This window comes from Gavialis gangeticus, unplaced genomic scaffold, assembly GCF_001723915.1.
Source record: "Gavialis gangeticus isolate Ggan-Ray unplaced genomic scaffold, GavGan_comp1, whole genome shotgun sequence".
Classification (NCBI taxonomy): domain Eukaryota; kingdom Metazoa; phylum Chordata; order Crocodylia; family Gavialidae; genus Gavialis; species Gavialis gangeticus.
The window spans coordinates 83,907,288-83,918,308 of record NW_017729025.1 but is presented as its reverse complement, the minus strand read 5'-3'; the positions used below and the strand labels follow the sequence as shown (position 1 = coordinate 83,918,308).

The following is an 11,021-nucleotide window of genomic DNA, read 5'->3' as shown; positions in this document are numbered from 1 at the left end:
GCCCAGCTTTTTATGAGTAATAATTACTGCTTAACATCTTTAAAAGATAACAAATTGATGATTTTTCCCTGCAACAGCTTTCCCATCCCAATTAAGGATTAGCATTGTGCTCTACCCCACGCTGATATCATAACCTGAAAGTGTACCACATTTTTCAAATTCCTGATAATGCACCACGTGAGGTGAAACAGTCATCATCTGAACACATAACAAAATATGGCCAATTAATTTATATGCCTTATACAGGACAATTCTTCCCCCTGCGCCCCCCCCGCCCCAATAAACCCTCAATATTTTTCTCTTGCATATACGCCATCAAGAACAGCCGCTGTAAAACAAGTCCAAATTATCCCCAAGAAAATTAAGGAGAAGCAGGAGTGGCACCATGGATGAACTGGTGGGAAGCAGTACATGCAGGAAAAGAATTGAACATGGGGAATCACCATCAGAGAAGATGACAGACAGACTACTTCAGTAAAAGGATGGAAAAGATCTTTCTGAGCAAGTAAAGTTAGAAAAACAAACACAAAGAAGGAAAAAACACACAAAAGGGTGCAAGGGAACATAAGGAAATCAAACAAAACATGTTCTACAAACAATAGGAAAAAAGAGTCAACGTAACCCAAGACAGAAGGAAAACATAACAAAACTACCCTCCTGTCCAGTGCTTTACGTCCTACAGTAAAATACAGCAAATACCAATATACCACCACTGTATTTCTTAAAAAGTATGCTACAATGTTTTTGGCAACTGGATGGTATTTGGGTTGGTATGCTTAACTGCTATTAGGAAAAATGTCCAAATCCTAGATTATTATTCTATTAACAGAAATTGGCATATACATACCCTTAAACAGAAAAAAAAAGCAACTTCTTTCTAAAATACACTAGATGTACGTGTCCCCCGTAAACATTTTTTTTATTAATATATTTAAAGTTCCAGGTCACATCAACCAAATCAGTTCCAAATCTTATCAATTGAGCAGAACCCAATCATTCCAAAAACCACACTGATTGAGCAGGCAGAACTCAATCATTCTAAACACCATGTATGGCACTACAACCGGCAAGTATCCTTTGTCCCAAGCTTTCACCCTGGGACTTCAGATACTCCCAAATCCATTAGCAGGCATCCTACATGCAAGCCCAAGCCCAGAAGTCTTGGGGATGCCCCCACGAGATGTAATATTAGACCATAAAGAAATGCACGAGAAACATTTCCAAATTCCTACTGCCTTGAAAAAGCATTTTCAACCAGGGTGCAGCAACGCACCCTCAAGAATGCCATGGCAGGAGTGGTCACATAAAAGCAGGCAGCAAAACTGCTTTGTGACATGCAGCCCTTCCTAGTCCAGCACCCCCTATACTCTACCTGGAAACAGAAGCACGGGTAGATCCGTCTGGTCTGCTTCTGCTTCCAGGAGGAACACAAGGGGCTCTGGAGCAAGAAGCATAAGGCAATGCCTGCTTTAGGCTGATTTGAGAGCCCTAACATAGGAGTGCATGCACATGGCACAGCCTTTCCCAAGCTGGCTATGCAGCAAGTACGCAGCACAGTTTCATCTGGAGATACCAGAACCTGGTTGAGAAGCACAAAGCTAAGATGAGACAGCACCAATAGTGGTTCTCAGTGGGGGATGCTCCCACACATAAAGGAGCAGAGGTGGGGTGCCACGGCCCTAAAAAGGTTGAAAACCACTACCTTGGAAAAATGAGGAGTCTTGTACAAACATAAAAAACAGCTATTAAAGAACTCTTAAACTGTGATTAAAATCCCCCACAAGAAAGATTAAATTTCTAGGAGACATTATACTTTTCACAAAAGTGTACAGATATTTCAACCCCCCGCCTCCAATCCATAAGAGTTATACATGGTTCCAATAATACCTTGATTTAAAATGCCAATGAAGGACTGACCTTAAATTAAGGCCTTGTCTGCATAAGAAAGTTGAACTCATTTTATGTAAATGAGTACAACTTTCTTAAACTCTAAAGAACTTTTACTGAGTCAGTGCAACCTGTTTTATGTATAGTAAAATCAGTTTAAGTGCACCTTATATCAAATTTAGCTTGAAACAGCAAGAAACTGATCAATACAAATAAAAATAAAACCCTTTTCTAAACAGAAATCATTTAACTGTGTGCTGATATAACATAACATGCTTATAAACATCCTTTATTGTTGATATGATTGCTAAATGTTATCATATTTGATTTTACTATGTCAATTGTGGACCTACGTACAATATTTTTTATAGATTTATGATTTATCACTATATTTATACTTTAACCATTTATACTATATTTATACTTGATTCTGTTAATTCTAGGAGTAGGAATAATGTTTGTATAATGGTTGGCTTTATTTTATTATTATATTTGTATTTCTGTTATTTTTGCTTAAATTTATTTATAATTACGGTTGTATGTTTGTCATGTTGTTTTCGGGAGCAAGGCTTTTAGCCAGAATCCTTAATAATAAATTGAACTGAATGTGTTTATAATCTGTGCACTTAAAATGGTATTACTGCAAATTAAGTAATTGGATTATATATAGAACTCTCATTTAGACAGGCCTTACAAAAACACATTAGAAAAAGTTTTAAATCATTAGGTAGATGCAAGTGTGTAACAATCATCCCATTCAATTCATTTACTATACTTTTGAAACCAAGATCCTATTAGATTTGACAAAAAAGATTACATTCCTTGTATACAGTTAGTAATTCAAAGAAAAATCTATGGAGATGCCAATTACAGCACCATACCTCAAGGGTAAATCATATTCTGAATTTAAAGGAGATTCAGTTAGGTATAAATTAAAACCTCCTATTTCATCATCACTTACTTTTTATATACTAATACAACCTGAGAATTTACAAGGGATTCTTAAATAGTTTATTAAAGTTATGTTCTTCAGGGAATATAATATCTGTGTCAGCTTTCTTTGGCATTAAAGTAAGAGAATTCCACTGCCTCTGCCTATACAGATAAAAATTAACTGAAATATTATGTACATGCTGTACTTGAAAAAACTAGCTTAACTAATTACAGTCCACTTCTTAAATTTAGGATGAAAAAAACTTATTCCAAAAGTATAGATGATATTTTGCTCTAATTGTCTAGGTTAATTTTTTTTTAATACTTAAAGAGACTTCTACTACACAACTTCAAATGATTATAAACACTGCAAACCAAGATTCTGTTGGGGCTTGTACAGTTAATTAATGAGTGACCACAAGTCATCCATAACCCACAATTTAGGAACCACTACTATACAATATCCCTTTTTATATTATTTTAATGATAAATCAGAAGTGTGACTCATGCTGAAGGAGAAAGACTTTTAAATCTTTCTTTGGAAAAAAGGCTTCCGTAAGTCAGCATACGTCACCTACTTCTATAAGTTTATGTTATCTGTTGTTGAAAAAGGATCCATGTCAACCTCGGTCCCACAATGATGAAACAAAGTTTCGGGTTCCAAAACAGTTAAATGTCCACTCTGCTTAGGCTACTAGAGCAAAATTCTGTCTATACTTTTAGAATAAGTTTTTCAACCTAAATTTAAAAGGTGGACTGCTGAAAAAAAGTGTTAAGTTTGAACAAATCTTCAAACAATTTTTCTAAATGAAAACCCAGTCTGCATAAAAGCTGCATGAATGGTATAATTTTGATAAAGGCCTTTCAGATGCAAGGGAACTTAACACTCCTTGAGAGATGTATTTTGGATGTTCAGCCAATTTTCCTTGCAATTACACAAGACTATTGCTATGGCCAAAGCAAAAAAAAGCTGCCCATAAATCCTTTGCGCCCGAGTGTCCAATCACAGGCTAGAAGACTAAAATGTAGAGACATACATTAAAATATTTCCAACACCTTGCTCATCTTAAAATTAAAATCTTTTGAGGTTGATATTAGCCTAGGAAAGGGAGGAGGGATCTTTTTTAAGAACATTTTTCAAAGTCCGAATGTATTTATCCCAAAAGGATACATTTATTTTTACATGGATTTTTGACAAGCAATACTGAAAGCAACAAAATCTATGATGACAAGAAACATCTCTAATTAACATCTTCCTATTTCACCTAGAGGTACTCTTAAAAAAAAATAAAACCAGTACTTTAGCTGGAAGATTATAGATTCAGGTCACTTGACCTAGGGGCTTCTCTCAGATGTTTAACTTTAAAAAACACATAAAAAGTGTAGAGCAAACTTATTTTAAATTTGTATCAAGTCTGGAAAAAGCTGTAATGAAAAGAGAGCAATTTCTTAGACCTCCGTGTAATTCCAGTATTATAATAAAATATCACTACAGAGCTCAAAAGCTACCAGTCTTGCAGTTAAAAACTCACTCAGCGATACCCTAATGCAGTGGTCTCCAAAGCAGGGTGCGCAAGATGATCCATTGGGGTGCAGAAAGAAAATATTAGAACTTCTATTTATATAACTATACACATATTGGGGATGCATGCTCAAAAATTTTTTACTGATAGGGGTGCGCAAATATAAATATACATATATTGGTGGTGCGTACTCAAAGATTTTTTACTGACAGGGGTGCACGTTCAAAAAAGTTTGGAGACCACTGCCCTAATGAACAAAGAAACAGCCTCTGCAAGAGCAACAAAAGAAACTGTGAAGGGACACTCAGTGTTTGGGAACCTTTCCTTGCTCTAAAAGTCAGTAAAATCCTGCTGGAGTGGCTTTACCATACATTGAAAAACTCTTTTCTACAAAAGTGGCTTTTTACAATAGGACTACATGCATTTTGGTAGTCCTATGGTATTGACTCCATGAACTTACTGCTGCACTGCCTTATAGAAATCTACCAGAGTCCAGTATGCTTGGGATAACCATCCATCCCAGTTGGGTCTGGACACTCCCAAATTCCATAGGCCAGTCTCGGCCAGTTGGTCAAAAGTCACGGGCTGGAGTCCAGTGAGGAGGCGAAGCACCATGGTGTACTGGGCTGGCAGCCAGGCACAGGCAGAATTCAGGACATATGGTCACCCTAAGTATGGTAGCACCCTAGGCACTAGCAAACACAGCAGGGAGCTTGTAAATAAGGAAGAGAAGTTACTTTTCCTTGCAGATTTCAGCTCCTTTCAGTGATCTGTTGCCACAAGCAGATTGGTAGTATGTACAGACCACTCTAGAACATTGCTTAAAGAAACCAATGGAGGCATGGAAAAACAGGGGGGTTAGACAGACTGTATTGATGCACACATGTAATAGGAGCTGGTAGGAACACAGGTCCACTGTTACAGGCCACATAACTAATGGAAGACAGTAGAAGGTGCAGGGAAATGGTTGGTTGGGTGAAACCACACTAACATGTACCGTTGAGGGATGTGGAAGGAATACACGTGCAGCACACAGAAGCCTCAAGCAGCCTTTAAAGGAAAATTGACAGGTATAGGGCGACAGGTTCAGAACTCTAAAAATCTGATTTATTTGAAGCATTAGGGAAACAAAAGTATCAAGACATGAATTTTCATCCCCTAAAACTTTGCTGAGAGAAGCTTATAACCTAAAATTATCCTGGATTATCAGGCCAGCTAAGTTTTCAATATAAGTCCTCCCACCACCAATTCACATCACATTTTACTGAGTGCCCAGCCAATGACCAAAAATTAAATGTATACCTACCTTTCAGATACTTCTTGCTTTAACTTTGGCACACCACCAGAAGGCATGTCAGCATCCAGGAAGCCTAGGAAGTCCCGTTCTGCATTAAAGGATTCTTTCTCCAAGTCTACATCTGATGGATTCTGACCACTGAATGAAGACTCTAGATCCCTCTGCTGTGAATCTAATCCATCAGCTTCCATGGAACGACCACGATTGCTGGGAGAGCTAGAAACACTACCTCCCTCCTGTTCCGAGTTATTTTGCTTTATATCACGTTGAGGTCTACTGTTCAGTCCATCGTCTCTGAATCCTTTAGCAAAAGGGTTGTAGTCTATTTTCAGTTGTGTAATCTGAATGTTCTGATAGGCTGTCACAGCAAAGAATTCGGTCTGTGGGAAGGTAAAGGTGTGGACATCAGGGCCATTTAGCTGGATAACTTCTGTGGCTTTGTCTGCAGGTACCAAATGAAGTCGTGGCAGATAGCGGTGCATGGAGTGCAAAATAATATGTCCTTCCTGGTCCAGAGTATTGTTGGTAAGCTTGAGTTTGTAGAAAGACACTGGCTGGTGCATCCAGTACTGACCAGTAGAAGGTGACTCTGGATGAATAAACACTCGCCCCAGAACATGGGGCTCAGCCTTCCCACTGGGCTCCCACCAACGACCATTCCATTTATAGCGATGATTGTCCACAGGAGAGATGTCCATGACTAAAATGTATTTCTGGTTGGAATCTAGGCCTGTAATCCAGTACCGGCAGTATGGGAACATACGCCTCCCCTGCTTGGTCAGAATCATCTCAGTGTTGCGATGGTAGAACTCATTCCACATACTGTTGTTATCCAGGGTGACAGTGATGCCCCCTGAGACACAATCAGCTGGAAGGCAGGTCTTGACTTTGGATTTGACTGGATTTGTCACACTGCTGGCAAGAGCACAAGCATCGCGATTCGCTACCAGAATTCCTTGATCAGCTTTCCCATTTCCTTGCTGCTGTTTCAAGATAACAAAAAAAGTGGGTGCTGCACCAGACACAGTCCCACTTTCCCGGTTACCCAAAACAAACTGTGGTTTCTCCATGATGGACACAGTAGTAAATTCTCTTAATTTAACAGCAAGTTTTTCAAAGATTTTCTGGCAGTTCTCTTCCTGTGCTCACCATCCTGAAAACAACAAATCAACCTAATTAATAACAGTAAATGGAATACAATATAATTCCTCACTAAAGGAAAGGAACTGAGTCACAAGAGAAAAGTACTCTTCATGATCTCTCACTTCACCAGCTTTACCAATCAAAAGAACATTAAGCTTGCAAATTCAAAGACAAAATTAGAAATCAAAGGTTTGTACAAACTTAATTTGGACCCCTTGTGTGTATGCATTATGATAACCTTTAATTAAATGTTTACATACTATTTTCCCCTCAGAACTCCTGCCTTTCAATAGGATATACAGCTAGCTTCAGAGAAGAAATAGGACTATGTAATGAATGTGGCTGTTATCTGCAAGACCTCTGCTTTACATGCTGAAGTTGAAATGTTGGTGTTGAACGAGGCAAGAGTGTGTCAAAAGAGAAAATAGTTTTGTGGTTAAGGTAGCTCACTGTTGTCCAAGAGACTAGAATTTAAACCCGTTTCTACACAAATAAATCTAAACCAGACTTTACACAGATGGTCACTACTTGAGTGTTCCTTATTTTCTAGGTATCTGATTTAAGACTCTGGATTCTGATTTATAGAAGTGCTGAGCTTTCAACTGAAAATGAAGTCAATGGGAGACGCATTTGAACACATAAAGTGCAATTTACATAGTATCAGGTTCTAAAGGTCACAAATGGAACATCCAAAATTAACAGGTATTTTTGCTTTTCATCTCTCTGCTTCACTTTCCCATCCACCCCTTCATCTAACTCGAGTCTTTCAAAAATAAATCCATTAGTGTCTCCGAAGCATTTGTGTATTATAGTGAAGAGCTCCACACATAATCACTTATTTCTTTACAGGATTTCCTATCTTCAGATCTGGGTGTCAATACTATACAGTGAAGGCAACATGAGGCCACACACTGAACAATACTGAATATCTGTTTGGTAAACATTGTCTGTCTTGTGCACTGAATGAAGAGGGTCCTCTGGAAAACTAGAATACAGTCACATAATTGTGCTATCGGGGTTGCAGAGGCAGCCCCCTCTCTGGAATTTTCAATTTCTGTTTTAGGGTTTGACCTTACTACAGTAATGTTGTTTTAATGTAGGGGTTTACCATGCAATTTTGAAGGTTTTCTTGGATTTTTGTGTTTTTAAACAGAAAACTAGAAAATTCAAAAGAAGGTCCATCATGCAGAATCATTTTGACACCCACCTGGGCCATCACCAGATTTGGAACTTTTAGAACCTCAGAAGAGAGCATCACTTGTGGTATCATTAACTACTAGCAATAGCAGCTCATCATCCTCTACGTGGGCTAGCCACAAGACTGGTGGAAGGAACACACACACGAATATTGGATTCCATTCTTCGTTCTGGAAGACAGTTCGGTCTAGTGGTCACAGACCCTTCTATATAGTCTCATCCAGCCTGACCCCTTCTGCCACTACCTGTGCATCAGTTTCCCCCTTCCCTCCCGGCTGTCTCAGTTCAGTCTTTGCCCCCATTAACTTAGAGCCCCAAACTGCCCTCTTTCATCCAGGCTCCCATCCCCAAATCTATCCCTCTGCATTGATTCAGCTTTTCTCTGTTTTCCTTAGAGGCCAAAATGTTTCCTCCTCCAAGTGGTCTGGGTGCCACCAAGAAGGCTGATATCACAAAGAAGACAGTCTCTTTTCTCTCAGTTCCAGTGCCTTGTACCGGGGCAGCCACAAGCATACAAAGCGTAAAAAATGTATTCAACTACCTGTCATTCTTGGGAATGACAAAATCATGTGTTTTTCCTGGAACTTTCAAAAAAAAGTCAGCCCAAGGCAGGTATTAACATGGAAAACTTCATTCCAAAATGTATAAGCTACTGAAACAAGGTTTTACAATGGGAAGCTAGAGAAGATGATAACATCTTCACCCATAAAAAATGTAACTGGGACCTCATGGAGAGTAATTATCCAAATGAGAAAAAATCAACTGTACTGTTATAATTATCTCCTACCAGTATAAGGAAAAGAGGAGACTGAACATTTGTCTACCTGAATATACAAGGCTTTAACCTTTTATTCCTCCATGAAGAAGCAAATGTCTGTTCCTTTGCACAACATAACTGAACAGCTGCATAATATTGTTCTTGGAAGTGACTTCAATTCTCATAGTCCACACAAAATATCAAGACCTTTCCACTCCAAGACTTTACCATCATATTTTCCTTGCATATTACTTGAATTGAATCAGTATAAGTCTATTCAATATTATGTACATGCAGGGTGTAAAGAAAACAAAGGGCAAAGGGCTGGAGGTTGAAGCTGCTGCCACCATAACATCACTTGAAAACAGCAGTGCCTATTTCTAAAAATCCACCTTAAATCCAGACAATTTATATGCATTAGATGTGTTACTCCACACAGACACCACACATAGAACCCTTTAAAGCAGAGCAAGTACAAAATAGTTTAGTCCACTTTTCAAAGTGTGACATAACAGCTACATTAAAGCAACTTTTAAGACTAATAATACATTTTCATTTTAGCTGCTTTGAGTCACAAATTCTTCTGGTTTTTATTTTGTTTCGGGAAGAAAAGAGAGATAACATTTTTTCATACCTTAAAATATTTCCAGATACAGTTGGAGTTCAAATTACACAATGCTATATGTAATGCTCACAGTTCTGTTTTGAAAATGCTGCCCCAACTCCGCAATACAATCTGTGCAGGTGGAGACCTGCAGGGGACAGAGCAAGATTGGGCCTTTGTAAAATGATTTAAAATGTTTTATATGAACGATGCTATTGAAATGCAGGGAGTGTTATTAAGGTCACATCCTTAAAAATAATAATCAGTTAAACAAATAGGCAGTTAGACTGACTGGCTGTCTGCTTATTTAAAAAGACACCGTGTGCTAATGAAGAACTCTGTATTTTATCATTAGAGAGATCATTATTTTTATTTATACACATACACACCAGTAACAAACAATACTAAAATATGTCATCCAAATATATCTCGTATAAAATGACATAAAAGATGTGATGCAGGTTGAATTATGCTGTGATGTATTAGCATGTATGTTGGTATCAACTCTGTAATTTGGTTCTTAAAAATGTGTTGATAGGTTTAATACAATAAGGCATCAATTATACACTGGAGATCTTCACTACATTAATGAGAAGCAGGCTAATGGGAAAAGAAGGAACAGATGTGCTTTTCTATAGAAATAGAGCTCAGACTTTTAAAGTGTGTGTGTGTGCACGCACCTATATACATAGAGGTACAAACAAACAAAAATAAAAAAAATGCATGTTTACATTAGTATATACCTACATATCAAATATAGAATGTGGAGCTCTTCATTTTTTACACACAATGTCCTTTTTAATAAGCAAAATATCATTCAGTCCCTGCGTATGCACATATATGCTTGGTGTGTTTTCTTCTGTCTCTCATCTGAGTGTTTGCAGGACGTGACCACCTTAACACTGTGCATTTATTTATTTACAAGCTCAATAACAAATGATTTTGCTACCAAAAAAAAAAACCTCACTACTAGAAAGAAAAATAAAACAGCATCTTATATTTGAGAGTTCACACCCCAGGTGAGGAAATTCAGAAGTTAAACTCTTCTCCGCCACAGGTGCTCAGATGTGCTGCACAGACTGACAGAGACAAAAACCAGTCGTGAACATATGAAACACGTGTGGAAAGGGCCTCGAACGGAGCGACTGAAAATTGATTTCCCCTAGCTTTCAGGAAGCCTGTACGCGGCCTGACTTCTGCTGCCACTATAAATAGTGGCTTTAAAAAATTCAGCCAAGCCACCAATGAAGAAAGCCAAAGGGGAGTGACCTGCCCTGGAAAGAGGAGGCTGTCCGAGTACCTAGCAGCTGGCTCATAGCAGCTGCCCACCGCCCACCGCCCCCAGCCTCAGGCGCAGCGCGGTCAGGCCCACGCGGAGGCAGGAGCAGGAAGTTCCCAGCAGCTTCCGCAGCAGCGGCCCGGGGAGCTGATACACGAGGCGGCCTCGAGTGTGTTCGTGCGGCCGGACCGAGCCGAGTCCAACCCAACCCAGCCCGGGGGAGGGGAGGGGCAGGGACGGCGGGGCTCGCCAGTGCCAGAAACAACCGCCGCAGCCGGCACGTAGGCGGAGGGAGGGGGAGCGCGGCCCCCGGGCGCAAGTAGCCACCCTCGCACCGAGCGGCAACAGCCGGCCGGGCCGAGTCCCCGCCTACGGCTCTTCCGGCCGCCGCCCCTCCCCCC

General features: G+C 39.5%; 1 protein-coding gene across 8 annotated transcripts in view; it reads right to left on the bottom strand.

The window, feature by feature from the left end:
* The window catches only part of MGA (MGA, MAX dimerization protein), a 98,860-nt gene that overhangs the window by 70,599 nt on the left and 17,240 nt on the right, over positions 1 to 11,021 (bottom strand). For 2 of the 8 annotated variants that reach the window (XM_019519050.1, XM_019519051.1), the window contains exons 1-3: positions 9,372 to 9,992; positions 7,991 to 8,150; positions 5,650 to 6,793 (exon numbers count right to left, since the gene is read on the bottom strand). In XM_019519050.1, the coding sequence (XP_019374595.1) occupies positions 5,650 to 6,710 (1,061 nt within the window). In that variant the 5' untranslated portion in view covers positions 6,711 to 6,793; positions 7,991 to 8,150; positions 9,372 to 9,992. Of the gene's footprint in view, positions 1 to 5,649; positions 6,794 to 7,990; positions 8,151 to 9,371; positions 9,994 to 11,021 lie in introns of those variants that run through there. The other 6 variants (XM_019519053.1, XM_019519054.1, XM_019519046.1 and 3 more) reach the window with 5 other exon arrangements.